Consider the following 24,529-nt stretch of genomic DNA (forward strand, 5'->3'; position numbering starts at 1 on the left):
GAACTCCGAGACTATCAAACCCCAAATCCGACAATGCAAAATCATCAAAACCGCTCGGCGTGAACTGCGCATCCGTTGGGGTCGATGTGTGCGACGAATCAGTCAAAAAATCAAAACTGGGGCGATAGACGTCCCCCCGCGTCACCTGCGTCGCCGGTACGCCCCCCGGCGTCCCCTGCGTCGCCGAACCTCCCTCGGGTATCATCTGCATATTGGGTGCTCACCCCCGCATCATCTGCATATTGGGTGCCCAACCCCGCATCGCCGGGAACCCCCCCGGCGGACTCCCTCCGATCGGCATCCCGGGTAGCATCTGCTGCCACGGGTACATGTTGTAGTACCCGGGCATCTGATTCCATCCGCCTCCAACGGGGATTGGGGGAGTTTGAGAACCGCTCGTCCCTAAACTAGGCTCGTTGTTCAGATCCATTTCTCGGTGTTGATCTTGTACAGAAATTAAGATAGAGAGAGTACTCGTTAATACAAGTGGTGCGAATGAAAATGAAGTGCAAATCGCGTATATATAGTGTTTCGAAAATAAAAAATAAAAAATAAAAAATCGGCTGGGCGATCCGGGCGCTGCAATGGAGCCGAGCGGATCGCCCAGCGCATAGCCCAACGGATTTTGACCGCCTAGCGCTAGGCGAAATTGATTTCCGGAAAACCGCTCGGCGGTTTTCGACTCCTCCAATGGTTCGCCTAGCGACCGCCTAGCGCCGGCGCTCGGCTAGGCGGTGCGCTATATATGCGCCATTGTGGATGCTCTTAAAGAGTTCATGCTTGAGTCTACCGTAACGTGATCTTTAATACTACTATCTAGAAGAGTAAATTATATACCCAACACAACAAGGAGTGCTTATACAAAAATTTGCAAGAATGAGGCAAGTGGGAGAAAAGGAGATAAAACCATAATCATAAATGGTAAAATTAGCCATTACTTCCAACAAGGGGAGTGCACGCGTTTTAATATTAGTTGAGTGAGGAAAAGTTTGTATGCTCATAAGAAGAGAAAGACGTTTAAAAAGTTTTATCTTTATTTTAGATGCTAAATTGGATGGACGATCGTACTAATATCATTCCTAATTTAACAAATCAGCGCACTATGTTTCAAATAATTGTTCATCTACCTAAATATGTTCAGCTTACCTTAATCTAAACCACAAACATTGAGTTCGTTCAATAATATTTTCATCAAGGAAAATTAGCTTGCTTACTCATTATTTGTCAATACGAGATATGAACCCTTGGTTTCCTTCTTCTTCTTTGAATAGATACTGAAGTTTTTTTAGAAGGTAATCATTATTGAAGTTGATGCTAGGCCACTATATATAAAAACATTCTTTTCATCATAGAATTGTTTTTTTTATCAAACACCTAATGCAAACTATAAGAGTTAGTAGTTAGCAAATAATGCATAAATTTTAAGCCATTTTGCCTTTTTTAAGTGTGGGAAATCTAATACCCCCAAATTTTTATGGTTGTCAAAAAATTGTAATTATATGCCTCATTAATTCACGTGGACATAAAATTCACATAAATAATGCGCCACGTCAACTTTCTCATTTTGCATCAAAATTATAAAGGCGATGAACATATATCAGTGTTTAAAAACATAAAATTGTTTTTGTTGTAATATAGTCCAGCACAAATTGAAGGTGACATAGAGTCAGAATTAATTTATTTGAATAATGTGACTTTTGTTCCAATTATGCCCCGAATGCCCCACTGTTGTGTATGAGCAGTACGTATGAGTTATAGGTATCTTAGTGAAAGAAACATGGCGCAGAGATGTCCCATTCGCTGTTGGCAGTTGTACGTTTGAAAAGCTGCATGAAAATGCCAACAGTGAGACGGGGGCATATTTGTCAATTCAGAGGAGCTCTCCTGCTCGGACAAGGCACTCAAAAGCGGCGATCATATGCCTGTTTTTCAATGGCTAAATCGGTTTTAGAGAGAGAAAAGGCATTAGATTTCATACAAGACCGCTTTATCTTCAACACCCACCAAAACAAAACAAGACTAAAATAAATATTTTCATTTTTTGCAAAAAGTCGCCTTGAATTTCAGAGAAAGATGGCTACCTTAATATAGTCTTTGTCTTTTGCATTCAATTCTTCAGTTCTATCTCCTCCACCATCGCCGACTCAAACCCCTTCTCTCTCTCTCTCTCCCTCTCTTTCAACTCTCTAGTTTAGTAGGTATATACTCCATATGTGTATTGGTTATGGCGATCTCCGATTTTTATAAAAAGTGAAGAAGAAGAAGAAGAAGAGTATGCCCGCCGCAGTTTGCAACCGAGAAAGGAAGCTATCTTTCTCTCTCTGACTTCACTCTCTCTCATGGATTCAAATAAAAGCAGCAGCTCTAACAAAAAAATGGAGCTCCATCATCAGAATCAACTCCTCTATCATCAAAATAATCAGATATCATTTGGGATGATGCACCCATCTTCCTCATCCGCCTTTCCAGGAAGTTTCAATATGTTAGTAATACTATTTCTCTCTCTCTCTCTCTCTCTCTAGTTGCATAATTATTAATTAATTAATATATGTTTGTTGTTGTAATAATTGATCTGGAATTATTACACAGAAGCAATGATTCAAGCACCTACGACTTGGGCGAGCTAGATCAAGCTCTCTTCTTATACCTCGACGGCCAAGATCATTCAGCTCACGACCTCAAACGTAATTACATTCTCGATTCCAATTTTATGCTTTTCTTTATTTAAATTTGTCGTCGGGAATAGTTGTTCTGGTTCATGAAGAAAGTATGCTAAAAGGAAACGGAATCGAGATCGCTGATTGTCCTTTCTTTTGACCAGAATTGATATTTAATAGTAAAATTAAAATACTTAAAGATTAGAAGAAAATGATGTAGTTCTGAATTCCATCATCTGGTCTGAAAACCATGGGACCACGGCATGTAAATGTAACAAACTCGTCCGATACATGAATTTCTGCAGCCTGATTGTACTACAAATGACAGTACCAAACACAGATTGGGTGCTTTTGTTTCATCTTTTTTTCTCCCTGCTCTTTCTCTATCTTGTATCCTTTTTTCACTTCAATTCCATGACTTTTCCTTCCTCTTTTTTCTTCTCCATTATTATTGTCAGAATTTCTTTCTTTTCTAAGGGGAGAGAGAGACATTAATTTCACCTAATTATATTTTCTTTTTGTTTTTCTTGTTTGCAGAAAATTATGGGATGAGGCCACCAACTCTCAACATTTTCCCTTCACAGCCAATGCATGTAGAGCCATCACCTACAACATCAAAGGTACTAAAACAGTTGAATATTTCTTGATTAATTCCTTTTTTTTCTCTCTAAAAGTTTATGTGGAGTAGTATATAACAGCTAATGGGTTGGTTTAAATATTTGTGTTTGGTAGCCAAATAGTACTGGATTAGTTTCTCCATCAACGAGCGGCTCCAAGAGATCATCTGAGCCGTCCATGGAGTTATCCAACCCTAAAACTAATGCCGCTTCGGGCAAAGCAGTTAAGGTTAGGACATAAAATATTAGGTTTGTTAGGGATTATATATAGCAAAGATTCTTTTAAACTGAGATTTAGTAGTTATAATAATAATAATACTATTAAAATGTTTTGTTATTCAAATGTTGTTTGTGGCAGCGTGAGGGAAACCGCAAAGGTCCTACCTCAAATTCGGAGCAAGAAGGACCAAAAACACCAGACCCCAAGGTTCTTTTCTCTGCCCTCTTTCCATGTGTTTATATTACATATGTGACACACACACACAACAATGTGGGTATGTGTGTGGTTTTGAGTTTTATTTCTTCATATGCAGACGTTGAGGAGGCTTGCTCAGAATAGAGAAGCGGCTAGGAAAAGCAGGCTTAGGAAGAAGGCAAGTCTTAGACTGCTAGTTCAACAAGATTATTTTTATTTCTACATATATGTATGTATTTATTGATTTTTGGGTTCATTACTTGTTAATTATATTTGCAGGCTTATGTTCAGCAGCTAGAATCAAGTAGGGTGAGGCTTTCTCAATTAGAGCAAGAAATACAAAGAGCTAGAACACAAGTGAGTTATTTTTCATTGATTTTCAATTTATTAAATCTAGGCTAATCAAATTTTGTTTTCAAGTAGCTCTAATAATTTCTTTTCCCAATTGATAGGGGTTTCTTATAGGAAATGCTAGTTTGGGAGACCAAGGCAGCGTTCCTGCTGCTATGAGCAACATAAATCGTGGTACCAATTTAGTAGTACATAAATAGCTAACCGTAATTTTATAATTACTAGTCGCTCTGTTCAGCGGTAGTGGATACGTTTCTTTTCAAGCACGTGATTTAAGAAAAAATTGTGTCAAGTGAGTTAAAGTAAAGGAAGAATAAAGTAGAAAATTAAAAAGGTAGAGAGATAAAAGAGAGTAGAGTAAGTAAGATGAAATGTATTGACTTTTATTAAAAATGAAAATAACTCTACTACTATAGAACGTACTAAAATTACAAAATGACTCCACTATGGAATAGAGGGAGTACTTTCTTTTCATATTGTTTACACAACATCAAAAAATTTATTTGACATGCCTCGTTTTCAGAGACGGCCATGTTCGACATGGAGTACGCCCGGTGGCTAGAGGAGCACCACCGTCTGACGGTGGAGCTCCGGAATGCGGTGCACGAGCACCTAGCGGAGAACGAGCTCAGGCTGTTTGTGGACAACTGCTTGGCACACTACGATCAGGTTATCAACCTGAAGAGCATGATCGCCAAATCCGATGTCTTCCACCTCGTCTCCGGCATGTGGAAGACGCCAGCGGAGCGGTGCTTCATGTGGATGGGCGGCTTCCGGCCGTCCGAGGTCATTAAGGTTTGTACATCGATAAATAAAACCCTAGCTAATAAATCCCAAAATAAGGAACGAAAACCCTAATTAATAAGTGGACAGGGTTTTTTGCAAATAATTATTGAATATTCCTTGTAAAGGCATGAAAGTGAGGAGGCATTAATTAGTTGTGGGACAAGAATTTAGACGTATAAATGTGTGTGGCGTTACCAATTATAGGAGATTGGTAGGTTTTATTCACAAGTAGCCCATAAAGCCTATGTCTGTTGCTACTGATTTTGGTTTCTATGCGTGTGTGTGTATGTTTTATACTTGCACGCCTTTTTTCCCTTTCTTGCATCATATGCCTCTCCACACCCCCACCATTCATATATTTTTCTTTCTTTTCTTGTTTCCATTGGAATCTTGTACTTTCGGATTCTAGTGGATTTTTTTTGTAGCTCATGTTATAAATTAATTGAATCCATAGTAAAATAGATTCAAGAAAAGGGTAATTACTTACTAGTAGTAAAAAAATACTAAAAAAAGTAAATGAATTTGCAGATAATAATGAGGCAAGTAGAGCCATTGAGTGAGCAGCAACTGATGACAATATGTGGGGTTCAACAATCAACACAAGAGGCAGAAGAAGGTCTGTCACAAGGGCTTGAATCTCTGACTGCTTCCCTTTCAGAAACCATTGCTTCAGACTCACTCACACTCCCTCCTAACATCAACACCTACATGCCTCAAATGGCCCTCGCCATCAACAAGCTCTCCACCCTCGAAGGCTTCATTCGACAGGTACTTACTCCTGCTTTTTATTTTTACTTTTAAATACGTACCTTATTATTACATTTGTTCATAAAAAATCGGAATAATTCACATATAGCATGAAATTCAGTGGAAGCAAATATCCAATATAACAGTTGTAAATAAGTGGTGGGACAAAAATATCCCTGTCACCTGACCCATCATGTGCTTCTGATGTCATTTTCTAACCGTTTTGACCATGCCCAATTTTTAATATATTCCCTCTCATTTAATCCAGCATTTCAGATCTTAGTATTTATTTATTTTAATAAAACAAATTAGCTTTGAATTCATGAGTATTTGACACGTAAGTACCTTAAATTGGTCGAAGGGAATATTAAAAAGACATTTATACCCCCATGACGGGCGTGTGACATTCCATTCATTGTAATGTTTATTTTATTTTTAATTTAGAAAATATAAGAAGCTATTCGACACGTGTCCGCTATCTATATCACTGAACAATCATTACTCCATATTGTATTCATTAACCTGCCCGATATTTATAAAATCATGCCAACATAGAAAAGTAAGCAGGTGTGGTAGATTATTGAATAATCAAAATCCTATAAAGTCAAGATTCATGCATGATGAGTTGTAGACTTGTTAAAAACTTATATTCAACAAAAATTATGGGAGTAGTATTCAAGAGTTTAAACAATAAATAAAAAATTTGAGTGAGTGCAGGCAGATAATCTGAGGCACCAAACACTCCACCGGCTGCACCAAATCCTGACCACCCGCCAGGCCGCGCGGTGTTTTCTGGCGATCGCGGAGTACTTCCACCGCCTCCGCGCCCTCAGCTCGCTCTGGGTAGCTCGCCCCCTCCCGGAGTAAATCACTACCTTGCTTGACATAATTTAGACATCTATCTTTCTATGTATCATGGGATTTTCTTTTTTCTCTTTTCTCTTTTAGGTTGATGATTAAGGAGGTATGTACGTAGGAACACAGAGAAATGTAAAAATTAATTAATTAATGGTACAACTACAAGTACTGATCGATCAATAATTAATTTTCACTTTTCCGATATATATATTTGCTTTCAATGTCAGGCAATTGGCAATTAATGTTGTATATATACCAAATGAAAATTAATTCCGGCTTTTGATCTTACTAAATGATGGGACGTGCTAATATATATAATTAAGATTAAATTTGGATTGTTCAATAGCATGAATCATAATTAATGCTTTATATTATAATCGAGACCAAATTTGGACCGAAAAATTGGCATGCAAGATTGATGTGGTGATTTTCGATAGTTACGTCAACTAGTTTGTGCTGATATTTCAGTGCAGTAATGAACTATGTTTGAGTAAAACAGCAAATCATAATTCACCACTACATTAATTTCATAAATGCCCTAACCTCTCTAATTAAATATGCAGCGGTACCTCGTAGAATATTTATTCAATCTCGGTGTTGTGAACACATAATTAGGAATTCAACATTGTTCAAGAATCCTATTTGAAAATTTTATAGAAAACGGACGTCAAGATACAAATATTTTATTTGTCTGATTTTTCATTTGTTCAGTTTTTAGTATACTACGATTTTTTATGGCAGTTTGCGCTTGATTATTAGGGAAAGGGAAAGTTGTTTAGTGTAGAGAGTGAAACAATAATATTTATTAAATGGGAGAAATATTAGTTAAGTAAACGAACATATATAGAGAGGGGGTGCTTATATTCTCAACTCTACTGACTCATCAATGCAATGTATTAAAAATGTCAACACATAATATCAACACAGTATATTGAAGTTCAACAAAATTATGTATTGATATTTTTAATACACTGCATTGAGTTAACAGAGTTAGCGAGTTAAATAGTTAGCAATTGATCACATCCCTATAGAGGAAGGATGGGTATGTGGAAACGAAACGATGAATGTAGCAGAAGAAGGGAAATAAATAAATCAAGCGTAGAATATTTATAATCTGTAGTTGGTAGTAGGTAGATTAAATTCAACAGATATTGTCCTCATCAGGGACGGAGATAGCACTGGCCAAGCCACCGCTTCATCGGGGGCTTGGCTGGTGTCGGACCCAGTATCCTCCCCGCCCTGGCCGCCATCGTCGTTCTGCAACTGTGCGTGTGAGAAATTTGATTTGGGGAAGAAGATAGTCTTACTGGGCTATTAGTTATATTTTATGTTGGGCTTGGGTCATTAGGGATTAGTGATTGGAATGGAAGCCCAAATTTCTAATTGTCTAATTAATTAGTATATTAAATCTTATTTATACAACTTCACATTATTTAGAAGGTCCGATACTAAATATTCTATCATATTCCAAGTTTCTACGCACCATTTTTAGTTTAATATTTTTGTGATCTTCCTCTTAATATTATAGTGTATACTTTATTTATGATATTTCTTTGGTCTCTTTTTATATTCATCTATTTTTTCAATATTACGAATATTTATATGCTACTGCTTTTTATACATATTATTATATGTTATACTGTAAGTTTTGAGACAATTACTTCCTTTTTACTATAAAAATATAGATGATAAAGTTAAAGACCTCTCTCTCCCATATACTATAGTAGAAGAGCATATAGAGTATTCAAGTGATCCAATATCAGTGAAATATTTTTTCGAAAAAAAATTTGATAACAAGACTATTATTTATAGTTTAAAGTCATGCTGATCCGTCTAATACAATTACTATTATTTAGTGTCTCCTAAAAACTATAAAATATTATAAATAAAAATAAAATTAAATATTTTAATATTATTTTTAAATTCAGCACCGGCTTCCTTAAAATCCTAGTTCCGTCCCTGGTCCTCATTATTATTATTTGTATTTCCTTCTTTTCCAACCACCATCTTCCACACGACCTCCATTATTTGTCTCCTGTAAATATCTCATATGAGTAATATTGTCTTTGAACCATATTGAATAACATAAGATCCAATCAATGTTTGATGATGAACACGAAGCACGTATCACTATATCAAAATAGTATTTCATCCTATTTCAATGTGCATTTTACACTAACAAAAAGTTAAGATTTAATTTGTTCGGAAATATATACTGGTATAAGTTTAATTCATTTACATCCTACACGAATTATAGTTGTGTGTACATAATATATTGCTAAAGAAAATACAATTATCCAAGTAGATTTTTCCACCATTTTTTTTGTTCCCTTTACTTTATCAATGGGTCCTAATTTGGAGATGATGTGGCTGACCATGAGGAAGAGGGCCTTGATTGTCTGATCCTACAAATTAAGCCCACAGTGAATTAGAAGCATAAATAAAATTCCCTGTTTAGGTTTTTTGTCCAGCTTAAATAGGAGTAGTTCAACCTTATTAGATTTAGTAGCTGTCTACCTGTCTTAGTTTTGTATGGTTAGAAATACACTTTTAGTAGTAATAATTAATTAACTACTCTCTTATTCCGTTGGGAATTTAAATCCTCTATGACCATTGTAAGAATGAAGACAATCCACCTAATAAGGTGCTTTGTGCATATGAATGCTCCAAGTTACATGAATACTGTGGCAGTGCTCAATGTTAATTAGATCTGTTACTATCTCTACCACAATGAAATTGGATTGTTTCCTTAGAATTTGATCCACTTCTATTTAGTTAAGAGGTTGGATTCTTGATGAAGTTTCTTCATCCACACTCTAGTAGAGTTACTGAACTTAATCATTGATACATCATGTTATTACAGACAAAGATCTATCAGACTTATCTGTATGCAAGTTTTGTTCTTTAAGCACTTAATACTATATATCTTTTGCAAAATAACATGGAGAACAATACATCAGATTCTGTTTTCTGTCTTACATGGATAGAATAGAACTGAGTCTGGATACTGGGATGCATTTCAGTGGATAAGCCCTCGGAAGAGTGATCCCGGCCCCCTCTTCCATATCAACGCTGCTCTTCCCTCCCTCGACTTTAAACTCGAAGCACTGGATCAGTGAGGCTAAGGTCGTCTGAACAACCTGCAATGCCAAAGTAGTCCCCGGGCAACCTCGTCTCCCTGTCCCAAATGGCAAGAAATGATAATGCTGCCCCCTCACATCCAAGTCCTTAGAAAGGAATCTCTCTGGCTTGAACTCCAGTGCATCTTCCCAGTGGATAGGATCCCTGTTGATCGCCCAAATATTGACAAACAGTCGAGTCCTAGCTGGAATGTCATACCCTGCAATGGTGCAGTCCTCAGTGGACTCCCTAACACTCATAGGCCCTGTGGGGTGAAGCCTAAGTGTTTCCTTCACAATGGCTTGCAGGTATGGGAGACTCGGTATATCTGATTCTTGGACTAGTCTTTCTTTCCCTACAAAAGAGTCGATTTCTTGCACTGCTTTTTGCAGGATGTTTGGATGATTGATCAGCTCTGCCAATGCCCATTCTACAGTGATGGCTGATGTATCAGTTCCAGCTACAAATAAGTCCTACAATTAACCAAAAAAATTACATCTTTTTTCAAGAGAATTTGATGGAAAATGAAGATGAAATCAAAATAGAAACTTACTAGGATGAAAGCCTTGATGTTTTCTCTAGTTAATTTTACTTCTGAAATTCCTTCTTCTGCTATATCAAGTAAAATGTGGAGTAGATCTTTCACAATTTCACTTTCTTCAACATTTTCTTTTGATTTCCTTCTAGCAGTTTGATGTTCTTCGATGATCCTCTCCATCATCTCGTCAAACCTGTCACGAACCTCCTTCAACCGCTTCCAAAATCCCTGCAGATCCAAATTCCTGCAGAACCAAATGTAGTCAGATAAGTTGAATTTCCCAGTGAGCTCTGCAGTTTCTTGAACCAGTTTCCTCACTGCTCCAGCCTCGTCTTCGTCTTCAGAACACCTCTCACTCATTATCATTCTTGAAATCACATTGTTTGACATCATAATAAGCTCCCTCCCAATGTCAACTGATTTCCCATCTTTCCTTGCCAAGGACCGAATGAGCTGCTTTATCTCATGGCTCCTGACGGGCTGTAGCAGGTCTAGCATCTGTCCACTGAGAAGCTGTGACATGCACACGATCTTCATGAACTTCCAGTAAGTTCCATAAGGCGCAAAGGAGAAGTCTTGGGAGCCATATGTCAGGTAGTCGGTTGCAGCTGTTTGAGGCCGGTCTAGGAAGGAACTTTCGCGTGTTTTGAGCAGCTCTTTGCAGACCTCGGGGGATGAAGCAACTATGCAAGGAACTGAGCCAAGAGATAAACGAATCAATGGGCCATAACGCTTTGAGAGCTTGGCTAATGCTTGGTGAGGTATTGGAGCTAGGAGATGGAGATGGCCGATGATTGGCAGGGCTAGAGGGCTCGGAGGGAGTCTCTTGGAAGATCGGTTTCTGAAGAATGAATGTGTTAGAATGGCGGAGACGAGCCATATGAGAAAGAAAATGATATATTCTTGAATTTCAGCCATTATAGAAGCTCTATCTCTAAACGATGATGATAAAAGGAATGTAGGATTCTTATATAGTTCTCTTACTAGGAGTTCTTGACTTGGTAAACTTTTCTGTTGCTTCAAGATTATATGTTTGACTTCTACTATAACTTCTGTTACATAATCAATTTTTTAAGTATTTGTAATGTACTCCCTTATGCCGGCCGGCAACATACCTTTCTTAGCTTGTTGCTTTCTTTGCCTGGTTCTGATTCTTCTCTATGACTTGTGCATTTGTTGGTTTATCCTGGCATGAAGCAGATTTATTAAAAAGAAAAACAGTGACAAATAGAAAAAGAACTACGTCCCTAGATTGTCTTTGTAATTGAAGATAAATTTCAAAATTAAATGCCTGTTATTCTTCTAGTATCCATCAAGATTTTGACACTGTTTTTGCAGACATCTGTGACCAAGTCTTTGCTGCTAGTTTGTCTGTTTCTGCTTGTTTGATTCTATACTTCTGTTCTGGGATTTATATGATCATGTTGTACTAGTTCATGGTAAGCATCTTAAATATTGACGTTATATTTGAAGAAATGAACAGTACATGGAATATACCTGCTGCTTTTAGCTGATAAAGAACTTGGCAGACATTAAAAATATGTAACTCTGGCATCATACATGACTATGAAAAACTATTAATATTCCAGCTTCAAGTAACATAAGCTGAATGATAAGGAGCCAACTCTTGTAACACAACATACATCAAGTAGTAAGACATTTCATTGGTATGACTTGAAAATGTAGTCAACAGTTATCAGCAGAAAATGAGAATTTTACATATTTTTTACTGCAACTATTGAATAGCAGGAGTAAAAAAACTGATAACTCCAACATGCTTCAACGAGCTCTCTTGTTCTTGCCTAACTGATCTCTGCTAATCTATATGGCCTCTAATAGCATATGAACATTTAGGGAGAACTGAGGATGTTCTCTAAAGTGGATAGTTTGATCATTAAGGGATGATCGTGAAACTAAGAATCCAATCATCAAGAGATGATAAACAGTACTTAACCAGTCAGATGTTCATTGTCCTCTGACAACCCCCCATCCTTAAATCTCAACCTTGATTGAGGAAGATGATGCAACAAATGATGAACAGTCAAACCTCAGCGCATTGACATCAATGTCCTCACTCTTTTCTGCCTTTCGGCTTTCTTAGCAGATGGAGTTCTCTTTAGCTTATAAAGCTCCTCCATCACCACTCTTTCAACTGCCTCAATGTTGTTCAAGAGCTTCTTTTGAGGTGTTAAGCAAGTCGATCCTCCTTCACTCTGATTGGTGATATTGAGCAATATCTTTGGCACTTTGCCAACAGTTGGTGGGCAGCGCCTAATTCCAGCAATGGGAAGTGGGGAAGTAGATACAGATGGATCATGAACTATCTGGTCCTGGAGTTCAGGACTCTCAGTTTCTAGGCCTTCACCTTCTTCCTGACGCGCCCTTCTTCTTTCAATTGCCTGTTCATAGAATCATCTCAGAATTAGTACTAAACAAGATATATTGGAAGAGATCTGTGTCCCAAAACTTGCTTATTCAAACTTTGTGCATATTAGTCTGATCTGGAAACCTGTACAAAATTCAGCATTAACATGTTCATGCTCAAGAATCATGGAACATTTGTTACACTATATTTGCATGACTGTATAAATCATATGCATGACTGTATCTCCAGAATCCTAGTAAAGAAGTAATTATTATAAGAAAAAAATCTTAGTCATTTGCTGAATTATTACTAATTGAATTCAATAAGTTGACTCATGTGTTACCATAATTGGTAATAGATTACTCTCTGATAAGTGTGAGTTAATAATGAACCAACATTTAAGACAAAAGTAGACCAATTCTTTAACTTAAATAAATGAATTAGTAATTAGAGGCAAAATGATAACACAATTCACTAATATGTTACCATAATTGGTAATAGATTACTCTCTGATAATTAAATGTCAGTTAGTGTACACACAAAACTCACCCTCGGTATTAAATTTTTTTTGAATCACTAATTTCACATCAGCAAATAGTCTGATCATATCCAAGAGATGGGAGCTCCCAAACCAGCATGTCATGATACAAAAGACCGAAAATATCCATAATTAATGAACAATATATAAATAGACAGATGCAAAATGTTCTAACTAGAAATCACTAATCCTGCATGTAAAAGATTCAACAACTTATGAAAGGCTACTCATATTTTCTAACACAAAGCACGACCAATCGAGAATAATGCAGAGTCAAGATAGGTCAAGAAACAATAAATATATTTCTTAATTTTTTCAACATTACCTTCATGACAGCAGTGATATCCCTGAGAGGTTTCCTTGGATACCAAGCAGGCAAAAGAATGCTTCCTCGCCCTCGGAGACCACGGCCACTTCCAACCACAGGGGACATGTTTTCTCGCCCTATGGCCAGTGGCGATGATCTACCAAAGTTTGGGGAACGCACAAATCTTGGACTTCCGATGTCACCCCTTTGACGTGTAACCACGATTGATGCCGGCGTAGCCACCATTGAAGCACCTCTCCACCGGAAGGGAGTTCTTGCTGCTTGATCCTCAACCTCATCCACTAGGATGGGAACCTCCGAATTTCTGTTCCCACCGCTAATGATCCGCCTCCGATTGCTGTACGAGGCCATAACGTCGTCCTCCCTTGGTAATCTGTCTCTCGTCTCCGGCATTCTATCAAATTCACCAACAACACAATACATTGCTCTATTCAGATACGAACAGAAGTAGTATACGATTTCTTTAGAAATTTCATGCGCAGATTTAATCGATATTTTTCCAGCATAATACCGCAGTAAGAGATTGTTGATGAAATATTAATAACCGAAACATTTATAACCCTAAACTCAACAGAAATGAAGAAATTAAAAGAATCTGGAAATACAAACACTCCGGAAAATTGAATACCAGCAACAACATATATGCCGAAATGAAAGACTCCGAAGCATCATCCAACATAAAATCCAATCAGTTTTTGACATGCCGATGAACTAATCGATAGAAAACCCCAAAATAAATAAAAATCTTTCTTAGGCACCTTAATGTTGTATGGAAAATCTCGAGAGGACTTCAATCGTGGAATCAAAGTAGATTTAGACAGCAATGGCGTTGGGCATTCAGCTGCGTGTCTGCGAAGTGAGACAAATAGAAGAAGACGAGATTTGGAATTTGGATATGCGAAACAGAGAAGGTGAACTGGCGAATTTTTCAAATGAAATTTGGGCGGCCTTTATACTTGCCACAACTCATATGTGCTCGTTAATATCACTGTAAAAAAATCTATTTTCAATTTTCACTGTGGACTAAATTACTGCTCTACCCCGCATCACTTTTTTTTCCTATTTTTGGGACAAAATTCAAAAATGTTGACGAAATTTCTTCTAAATTTGAATTACATACTTAAAATGTAATGTCTTAATAATTTATATATGGTGAATTATGACAGAACATTTTTGATGAAAAATATAAATACATGTATTCTAATTTTATTGCTGTTTTAATCACATCAGAGTTGTGATTACTTTCTTTTTATTTGTCACTTACTTTGTGGTAACTTTAGAAATAAATTTACGCTTAAATGCATTAAATTACAAACTATATTATGGTATGATGATACATAAATTAATTGTAGATTCTGATTCATTTACATTCTTGTCAAGAGCGATACGGGCAAGCTTGTTAGAAGTTTATGGGCCGGCCCAAATACATAGCTGCCACAAAAATAGGCATGAATAAACATGTAATTTTACACGCTATATAAAATATAATTATGTATGCATAATGTCCCTCAATTTTAAGCCATCTATAATAAACTATTCTTCACATATTTGCACATCAAATATTTGAATTCAAAATTATGCTAATTTTTTTATGAATATTATTTTTTCTTTTTAATTTATTATAAAAAAAATTGATATTCACAATATACTGGTATAATAATTTTATAAAAGTTAAAAATAAATTAGCTAATATATTTAACTATTACTTTCATTTTTATTTCTTTTATCTAACCACTCATAATTTTTCTACTCACATAAGTTAAATTTAAATAAATCAACGTATATTAATAACTAAGGTTCAACCTCTTTTATTTAACTAATATATTTAACTATTACTTTCATTTTTATTTCTTTTATTGCTCAGTCACATTTGTTTAGTATAAAACTAATAATATAAAAATATATAATATCCACATTTTACTATCTTTTTCAATTCATTTTCTATTTCTCCATTTGTTCACTATTAATTGTCACAAGTTGACTCAATTCGAAATTTAAAGAAAACATATGAAGGAAAGTTTGTGGAGTATGGTTACTTTATTTTTTTTTTAATAAAATATGAGTGGAATGAGTTAATTGAATATGTCAATATAAGTTCATTATCAAAAGTAGTAAAAAAATAAGTGTGATAATTATTGATATACAGAACGAAATTGAAACTAGTGACAATTAATCAAATGGAGAAAATATATTTTTGTAGAAAATCGGTACCAGATTAAAATGTGATAACATCTGCGGGATGAAAAAAGTACGATAATTTTATTAGCATATGCACTAGATGTAATATTTGAGGGTTAGATTTATAATGGCTAATTTGTTATCACTCCCTGTAATCTTATCAAACATCAGATATATATTTGAGAATGGGTGTCATAACTTCTCTTGCGAGTGATCTCTCTCCTCTGTTTCTAAATAAGAGTCGTATTTAGTATGAATATAAATTTTAATAAATATAAAGAATAGTGAGTTAGAAAGTTGAAATACGAAGTCCACTTTATTATATTAATTTTATAATAAAATATGATTAAAGTGAGTTAATGGAATATATAACCTACTTACCATTTATGGTAAAAGTGAAATGTGACTCTGATTGTGCAACGAATGGAGTACATGGTAATAATTTGACAAATTTTAAAATAATAGAGATGCTTTATATAATTTGATTTTTAATTTGAATTTTATGTACTCTCATTAATTTATATTGCATCATATGTTAGTGCATCTATAATACTGCATATTTACGAAAATGCAGTTGTTAATGGCATCTTATATAGATCCCACTTGTCGATGGGCAACGTTGAATTTTTTTTATGTAATCAGATATTTTATTCAATCACTCCAAGTTATAATTATGAATAACTTACATGAGTAAACTTTTATACATTAATACAATACGGATTACTTATTTATTTTAGAATTTTAAAAGTATTTACTTTATAATTACATTTGTGATCTGTCTCACTGAATTCTCGCACAATCACCACGTCGCTATCTTTGTTACTTATTTTAGAGTCACATAAAGTTAGTAACCTAATCATGGGGAGAAGCACTAGAGTTTGTTTCACACTTAAAATCACATCCTTCCAACTATATATTACCATGTGGCACTTACATTTAAAACAACATAAATAGTCTTTTGTGCAATTTGTGGAAATCCATTAATGTTATCTACTAATTTTGTTGCTTAATAAAGTTATTTTGTTAGTTTATAAGTGTCACATGTCAGCATATGATTGGAATGGTAGTGTGATTCTAAGTGGTGTTATTTTTAAGAATAATACTATGCAGCCATAATGTGGCTAGCCACACAATGACATTTTTGTAAATAATTATAAAAATCAATACAATAAATTAATAGTAATAGTTAGTGCTAAGATAGTTTTACTTAATTACCCTTTTCTCAATATTTTACTTCACAATAAATTAATAGTAATAGTTAGTGCTCCCCATATAATCATGGACCTACGATTTATGTTTCCAGAATATTAATGTTACTCCCTAATTAATTTAACAACAGACAAAAAGATCTGAACAAAAGCATAATAAATCTCTAAAATTTCACTTTATTATATTTTTATTGTATTTATTTTCAGTCATAATTAATTTTTTTTTCAATTACATGTGCTTAAGGGTTTGATTGAGAAATCTACTTTTCTCGTATCAAACAATTGGGGAACAGCTGCAACGACTAGATTGAGTTGATTAAAGCTTGATTTTGTTTTCTCATGTCAAACTTATTATTCCCCTTAGCTGCTTCACCATGTATCGGTATTTTTAATAAAGGGTACAATGGACCGAAAATATTAGATGCTTTTTAGGTAAATTGATTACATTGAATCAGCATTAAATACATCAAAGTTTTATTATTATTTTAATTTTATAGCTGGTCATAATATGATCATTTAGCAATACTCTATTTTTAAAATACATCCCATCTAATCATTAAATTGTACAGTATGTTATCTTGTGTATGTATTTCGTCATGCTCGGTCCCATAATTGTACCATGAGACATTTGCGCCGATATAGTTTTCAATTTTCATACATCTCGTTTTCTCAAACCAATAAATTCAAGTATGATTTAATATTCATGTCCCGGAAACCATATATTAGAGCATCAGCAATGGCGCCCGTCTCGACGGAATTCCGACCGGCGGACGTCCGCCATTGTGCATGGTATGCACGGATACGGAATTCCGCCGAGGACACCGCTGTTCCGCGGCGTTACGCGGAATTCCGTCGCGACGGGCGTGCGGACGTCCGCCATTGCATTGACTCCCACGGACGTCCACGCGGAATTCCCATTTATTGCATTATTTTTTTTTAATTTCTATATATACGGCTCGTTGAACTGCATTTCATTCGCACCACTTGTTTTAACAAGTTTCTCTATCTACATTTCTTTTATATATCCGGAATGGCTGGTAGTGGTAGTGGTGTGCATTATGAACACATGATGCGTCTGATTCATGCACGTGTGCGGGAATCAGCGGAGAGGGAGGAACAAGCGGCATTGGCCCCGGCGGCACCTCGACCCATCCATCCTCGAACTATAATACCCCGGGACCACCTCGTTGTCCACGCTCGGTTGTATGAGGATTACTTTGCGCCGGAGCCACGGTTTGGGGAGAACCTGTTCCGGCGAAGGTTTAGGATGCATCGTCCGCTCTTTCTGCGTATCGTGGGCGCTTTGGAGCGTCAATACGGGTATTTCAGGGTGCGGGAGGATGCGGCTGGTAAACCCGGCCACACTCTGATTCAGAAGTGCACTGTCGCAATCAGGCAGTTGGCATACGGAGGCGCGGCCGACATGTTCGACGAGTACCTCCACATCGGCGAGACGACTGCCCATGATTGCCTGAAGTATTTTTGTCAGGGCGTTAGGGAGATATTCGGGGATAGGTATCTTTGGAGGACTACCCCCCGAAGATTGTCAGGCTCTGCTGGATATGCACGGGAATTAACACGGGTTTCCGGGGATGTTAGGCAACATAGATTGTATGCACTGGGAATGGAAGAACTGCCCCGTTGCCTGGAAATGGATGTACACTACTTGTTTCATGGCCAAGAATCCCACAATGATCCTTGAAACGGTAGCTGACTACCGGCTGTGGATTTGGCATGCCTATTTTGGAGTAGTGCATGGGCGTTGGTCCGACCGTCAACTTCGTCGCCAACGGCAACCAACACAATATGGGCTATTATTTGGCGGATGAGATATACCCTATGTGGCATGTCTTTGTGAAGACGATCAGGTGCCCAGCAGATGAAAAGAAGATATATTTTGCGGGTCGCCAGGAGGCAGCGCGCAAAGATGTGAAGCGGGCATTTGGTGTGCTCCAGGCTCGATGGGCGGCAGTGAAGGGTCCAACACGACTATGGTATGTTGACAGCATCGCCGACATCATGTACGCATGTATTATCATGCACAACATGATTGTTGAAGATGAAGGTCCAGCACTGACTGATTGGACCAATGATGATACTGGTGCTGCGAGTCCAAGCCACGGCGTAGCCACTAGCAATGTACGCATGGGGATACCCCATGACGATGTCGATCGAGTCTGTGCATTTGCCGACATGCGCCAAAGACAAGCCCATGTTCGGCTCCATAACGATATTATTGAAGAAGTATGGCAGCAGAGGGGTCGTCGTTGATGTAGTTTTTAATTATTGAAATATTTTTTTTAATTTGGTGAAATGTACTTTTCTTTTTTTATTTAATGGAATTTTGTTCCCTATTTGTGTCGAAATTTTAATTCCGTAAATTGTTTAATTTGTGAATTTGTGGTTTTTTTAATTGTGGGAAGTCCTTGGGGATGTCCGTCACTGTGCAGTGGAAAGTCCTTATGACGTGGCAGTGCAGTGGAAAGTCCGTATGACGTGGCAGAAGGTGTTTTTAGGAATTTTACGGGGAATTCCGCGCCACTGCTAATGCTCTTATGTGACACTTTGACATTACAAACATATTTGTACATCAACATAAAACAGTTGTAGATAAGGTTTATTCGCGACACAAATATCAAGGATGTTGGAATGCGAGCTTAGATATTATGCATAATTAGAGCATCCGCAACGGCGGCCGTCCCGACAGACGTCCGCCATTAGGCAGCAGGGAGGCAGACGCGGACGTGTGTTGCGGACACCGGAGTTCCGCGGCATTCCGGGGACGTCCGTCGTGACGTCCATCATTGCGGTGCCACGACGGAAGTCCCGATTTTTAATTTTTTTATTAAAAAACTCTATATATACGGCTCGTTGAACTTCATTTCATTCGCACCACTTGTTTTAACGAGTTTCTCTCTCTACTTTCATTTCTTTTGAAGGTAAATGGAGCACCACGATAGTGATTCCCCCGTCACGAGCGAGTCACAAACGCCAACTTTTCCCGTTATAGTTGGGGGAAATACCGGCAGAAGTGCACTGATGTCTGGGATGATACCCGAAATGGCGCCGATGATGCCCCAACCCCAAATGGCGAGGATGATGCTCGGGTACTACAATATGTACCCCCTTGGTGTGGGATGATGCCCCAAATGCCCCAAACGCCAAGGATGAGTGTCGCGATGACGGTGATGATGCCTCAAATGCCCGGGATGATACAGGACATGCATGCCTCTGCGGGGGGAGCAGGCAGTGGGTCCCCCAATCACGTGGGGACAATGTTTATCGTCCCTACATGGATTTATTGTCTAGTGATTCCCCCCAGAGTACTCCTCTGGAGACTCAGTTCACCGGCATTGAGACTTTCTCTTTTGAGAAGTTGGGGCTATCTCCGGTCAGGGAGTGTCCCACTGAGATGCAACCGGCAGCAGGGAGGACGCGGAAGCAAGGGAGAGGGAAGGGCAAGGGCACTACCTCGTCCTCGCGTGCGGGGAACGAGGGTGGGACGGGGGGCCAAGGAGGAGGGGGATGAAGCCGGCGGGAGAAAGAGGACCATCTGGAGCATAGGGGAGTGTGTCGCGCTGGCGAAGGCCTGGATCAGTGTAGTCGAGGATCCCTACGTCGGGGCTAACCAGCATATCGACAGAATGTGGTGGCGCATTAGCCAAAGCTACCTCTAATTCAAACCGCCAGGTGGGAAGCCTCACGATGGAGAGCAATGCCGGAAACAGTGGGAGCGGCTGAGGATGCAGCTCAGCTGATTTACCTGCATCTACCAAAACAACCTCCACACGACAACCAGCGGCATATCCGCCGATTATGTGAAGCTTCTGTCTCACCAGCAGTTCCCCGACAGTGAATTGGGTTTCGGGGAATTCAAATATTGGGACGTCTATCTTGTGGCGCAGACTTCCGCCAAGTTTAGTTCGGCTGTTGAAGCTGGCTGGCCGAAGCGGACGAAGATCAACGTCTCCGGAGAGTACAGCAGCAGTGCCGGTTCCCACGAACTCACTGACGCCGAGACAGAGTTCCCGACCCCTCAATCGTCTTCCCGCCGCCGTCACCCGGTTGGGCAAAAGACCGCGATGCGGATGGCTAGGGGAAGCGCCAGCAGGTCCCCCGAGGTCCAATCTGCAGCTCATTCCCAGATCGATCCCGAGCTCCCCTCACTTGCCTGCATACAGTAGCATGAGACCCTGATACACAACATAGAGAAGTGATATGCAGCGACTGACCCCTTATACATGTTGATGCTGAAGGTGTTAGGGTTTGTATACTAGAAATCACCTTTCGAGTGATTGAATACTGTAAAACTCTAATTATTATTTTCCAAGTAAATGCAACAGATTATTTTTGTCATAATGTTGTTATGTTTTACATTTAATGGATGTTTATTGCATATTTAAATGTATAAGCGAACGTAACAAAGTCTAAGTCTTTGTTTTAGTAGATCGGTTGTGGACCGCGTCCAATTTAAGGTAACACGGTCAGTTCTGAACAAAGAAAAATAAGAATTTCACAACCTAGATAGGCCTAGACTACCTATCGTGAAAGGTTGCAATGTCAGCCCGATTATTTCTAAGCCTTATTGAAATAAGATGACATTGGTGTGGTATAGCACTGAATTGGATCTAAACGACAAGACGGGTCTTTATGCTATCTACTAAAAGACGAGGTCTTGATAATTAATTTCTTAATCAATGTACGTTAGCATTGAGCATACGATATTGAGTATCTACTACTTTGACTTACCAAAGGTGCGGGTTTTTCGTCACCCAACGATCCAGGTATATTAGGTAGTGGTGATCATTATCTAGCGGTGCTAGGATTGCTATTATGTTGAATCGTGAGTGAGGAGAGTCTTGTTTGATAACATCCACAAGAGGAGCTCGAAACAGGGTTTTATTATTCGAAACCTAGCTAGTTGGAGATTGATTACTCTATGAATAATAAATAAGAGTTTCTTGCTAAGTCCACTCTTGGAGATTAAAATATGTTAATTGATTAAGTCCATAGCAGACATTGATTAATTAATGGGTGTTTCTATCTTAAGCGTGGGAAATGAATGTAACACACTAAAAGGAAACCCGAAATACTTGTAATTTCAGATTTGGAAAGGCAGTGTAATATTACTTCTGTAGTGGCTGCTTGTAATATTCCAATATAAGCTTGTATTAAATTGTGGGTTCAATTTAATTAATGAAAAGCTAATTGGGTAAGGCCATGTCTAAATTCTTCCTTAGATCCCTGACTGGGCCCAATATGTGACTTAATATAAATAGGAGAATAAAGGAGACAGAAAAAACACTTTTTCCACATAATAATTTCCGTCCCCCTCATCTTTGAGAAAGGATAGAAAATTGCTCTCCTTCCGTGAGCAGATTTCTGTCTTTGTTATTTAAGTCCTAGTACACTGGTGAGATTTGCCCACACAAATATCAGTCTACAGTCCGGGACACCAGTCAGAAGATCCGAGGTCGAGTTCTCAATATCTTCACGTGGAGAAGACGCAAGCCATCTTCGATTCTTAAGTGAATCAACGAGGTAAATTGGCTAACTCCGTAGTACGCATGTTTTAGGAATTATTTGTACTAAAATGTGTTTAGAATTCAAGTTATGAGCATGATACATGTGATAATTGCGCGAATAGAATTTATCTAAATAATCTGCTAAATAGATCAGAATTATGTGATCCGTTAGAACGCACGATTCCGCTGCCAACCCCTTTAGAAGGATGTCATCGACAATATGCGGCGCGATTTAGGGATGTCATCCCTGCCCGTGAGTGACGCCGGGACCGGCCACGGGCACGACGGGACTGGCGGCGGGGACGACGAGGAGTGAGACGGGGGCCGCATTTGTCGAAGCTTGAGGTTGTTTTTTTAACTATGTATTTTTTTTAATAATTATGTATGTTTTTTGTTTAAAATAAAGTGGTTGCATTTTCTCCGTATTCGTGTCGAAAGTTTAATTCCGTAAATTATTTAATTTGATGAATTTATGAATTTTTATTATTGTGGATGTCCGTCGGGATGTCCTTGGGGATGTCCGTCATTGTGCAGTGGGATGTCCTTATGACGTGACAGTGCAGTGGGATGTCCTTATGACGTGGCAGGAGGTGTTTTTGGGAAGTCCGTTGGGATGTCCGCCGGGACATCCGTCTCACTGTGGATGCTCTTACACTTTGTCTAATTTTTGGGGACGACCTAGGTGTAATATTCTAAGTGTAGCATATGTAATATTCTAAGTGTAGCATATGTAATGACCTAGGTGCAGTTAATGCCTATTCGCATACTCCCTCCGTCCCATAGTAATAGATTAATATAGGATGACACGAGTTTTAATGCGCAATTGGTAAAGTAAGAGAGCGGAAGAAGTAGTTGAAATAATGCAGAAGTAGTGAGATCCATAAATAATAAAGTAAAAGAGAAGGATAAAAAGTTGTTATACAAGGATATGGACTATTTGCATTGGACGAATGTAAAAGAAATTCAGTATATTTTTATGGGATGGAGGGAGTATAACTAATAACAGACAAAACCCCTAAATTTTAACCATTAATTTTTCTTTTATCTAAATTGCACAAAGAGAGACACACACACACACACACACACACACACACACATATATATATATATATATATATATATATATAGGGATGTATTCATTTCCTTTTTACATATTTTCTCCTTTTTCCTTCTCAATCTCAGCCCCACGATTTTGTCATCCGACGGTTAGATTAGTGCCACGTGTCATTTAATAATGCAGATTTTCCGTTGAATAATGCGCACCGACTAATAATGCACCATTATAGTCTAATAATGCAGATTTTCAGTTGAATAATGCACACTGACTAATAATGCACCATTACAGTGTAATAATGCAGATCATCTGGACCGTTGATGAATGAGATCTAACGGCTCATATTAAGAAGAATAAAGGATCTAAGGGATGAATAGGAGAATAACACTCATATATATATATATATATATATATATGGATGTATTGTAGTATCCGAAAAAAAAAATAGAATTTTATCTTTTTAAGTAAGGTTTGATTTTTTTTTTGTGAATATCTTGTTTAAGATATGGTTTGGAAAGTCTTATTTGGTTTATATTATTTTTGTGGTTATGTTTTTACCTAAGCAATGTGTAATTGGGATAATTAATTAATTTATGAATTAAATATCTTAATTAGCTAATTTTCTCTCCCTCTCCCTCTCTTTTTTTTCGAAACCTTCTCTCCCTCTCCCCACTATTTTCTCAACCTCCCCACTCCTCACAACCGATCCAAAATAGAAAACTATCTACTCTCTCAATCTCTCCCTCTCACCATCGCTCGTTCTCTCTTCTCTCTCGCAATTGTTCTCAACACCGGTAAGGTTTCTCTCTTTCTCCCTCTCGGTTCTCTTTTTCCACTCACTCCCTCTCATCGATTTCTTGGATTCGTCAAGGTGTTACTCTCTCTCGTACCGAATTGGAGTCGGAGTAGGGAAGGCTTTCGAACTACATTTGAACTCTCCGGGAAAGGTAACCCAAGACCCTAACTCATACCAATTCCGAACCACATGCATTTAGGACGAATTCGAGTGTTTTAGATGCTGAATAGGATTTGTGGCTATGTGTTTATGTTGAGTATGTTTTTGGTGGTGACTGGCAGTGGGTTCCGACCCCTTTTTGACTGATCAAACGATCTCTTTTTAGTACGAAATTTTAACTGTATAAACTTGGGTGTGTCTTCTGTGTGGTGTGTAAATTTCAGCTTCATTGGACGTCGGATGATTTTATAATGATTTTTGTAAGTAAACTGCGCAGTTCTGCGAGATG

General features: G+C 37.9%; 3 protein-coding genes across 4 annotated transcripts; 1 reads left to right on the forward strand and 2 right to left on the reverse strand.

Annotated features, from left to right (window-relative positions):
- The first annotated feature begins 1,950 nt into the window (after positions 1-1,950).
- Positions 1,951-6,635, forward strand: LOC121798710 (bZIP transcription factor TGA10-like). 2 transcript variants are annotated; one of them, XM_042197844.1, is made up of 11 exons: positions 1,951-2,482; positions 2,590-2,684; positions 3,195-3,277; positions 3,390-3,503; positions 3,633-3,701; positions 3,808-3,867; positions 3,969-4,046; positions 4,142-4,214; positions 4,564-4,835; positions 5,355-5,594; positions 6,291-6,635. In XM_042197844.1, the coding sequence occupies exons 1-11, from the start codon at positions 2,340-2,342 to the stop codon at positions 6,438-6,440; spliced, it is 1,377 nt and encodes a 458-aa protein (XP_042053778.1). In that variant the 5' UTR covers positions 1,951-2,339; the 3' UTR covers positions 6,441-6,635. The 2 variants fall into 2 exon arrangements, with proteins under 2 accessions (XP_042053778.1, XP_042053779.1); XM_042197845.1 differs by having other exon boundaries at positions 4,142-4,211.
- Positions 6,636-9,381: 2,746 nt separating this feature from the next.
- LOC121800259 (cytochrome P450 93A3-like) lies at positions 9,382-11,007 on the reverse strand. Its single transcript, XM_042199832.1, has 2 exons — positions 10,105-11,007; positions 9,382-10,024 (listed from the first exon to the last, which is right to left on the reverse strand). Exons 1-2 carry the CDS (start codon positions 11,005-11,007, stop codon positions 9,407-9,409), a joined length of 1,521 nt encoding a protein of 506 aa, XP_042055766.1. The 3' UTR covers positions 9,382-9,406.
- A 707-nt stretch (positions 11,008-11,714) lies between these two features.
- LOC121799393 (protein POLYCHOME-like) lies at positions 11,715-14,226 on the reverse strand. Its single transcript, XM_042198757.1, has 3 exons — positions 14,079-14,226; positions 13,318-13,714; positions 11,715-12,488 (listed from the first exon to the last, which is right to left on the reverse strand). The coding sequence occupies exons 2-3, from the start codon at positions 13,711-13,713 to the stop codon at positions 12,138-12,140; spliced, it is 747 nt and encodes a 248-aa protein (XP_042054691.1). The 5' UTR covers position 13,714; positions 14,079-14,226; the 3' UTR covers positions 11,715-12,137.
- Between the last annotated feature and the right edge of the window lie 10,303 nt (positions 14,227-24,529).

This window comes from Salvia splendens, chromosome 4, assembly GCF_004379255.2.
Source record: "Salvia splendens isolate huo1 chromosome 4, SspV2, whole genome shotgun sequence".
Lineage (NCBI taxonomy): Eukaryota > Viridiplantae > Streptophyta > Magnoliopsida > Lamiales > Lamiaceae > Salvia > Salvia splendens.

Bases quoted from the DNA above. Each gene is read 5' to 3' on its own strand.
- LOC121800259 (XM_042199832.1), bottom strand. From the start codon at position 11,007: ATGGCTGAAATTCAAGAATATATCATTTTCTTTCTCATATGGCTCGTC. The intron at 10,025-10,104 runs GTAAGTTTCTAT...GGTTAATTGTAG, and splicing joins ACATCAAGGCTTTCATCCTA to GACTTATTTGTAGCTGGAAC.
- LOC121799393 (XM_042198757.1), bottom strand. From the start codon at position 13,713: ATGCCGGAGACGAGAGACAGATTACCAAGGGAGGACGACGTTATGGCC. The intron at 12,489-13,317 runs GTAATGTTGAAA...TTCTATGAACAG, and splicing joins ATATCACTGCTGTCATGAAG to GCAATTGAAAGAAGAAGGGC.
- LOC121798710 (XM_042197844.1), top strand. From the start codon at position 2,340: ATGGATTCAAATAAAAGCAGCAGCTCTAACAAAAAAATGGAGCTCCAT. The intron at 3,278-3,389 runs GTACTAAAACAG...TGTGTTTGGTAG, and splicing joins CATCACCTACAACATCAAAG to CCAAATAGTACTGGATTAGT. The intron at 4,836-5,354 runs GTTTGTACATCG...ATGAATTTGCAG, and splicing joins GGCCGTCCGAGGTCATTAAG to ATAATAATGAGGCAAGTAGA.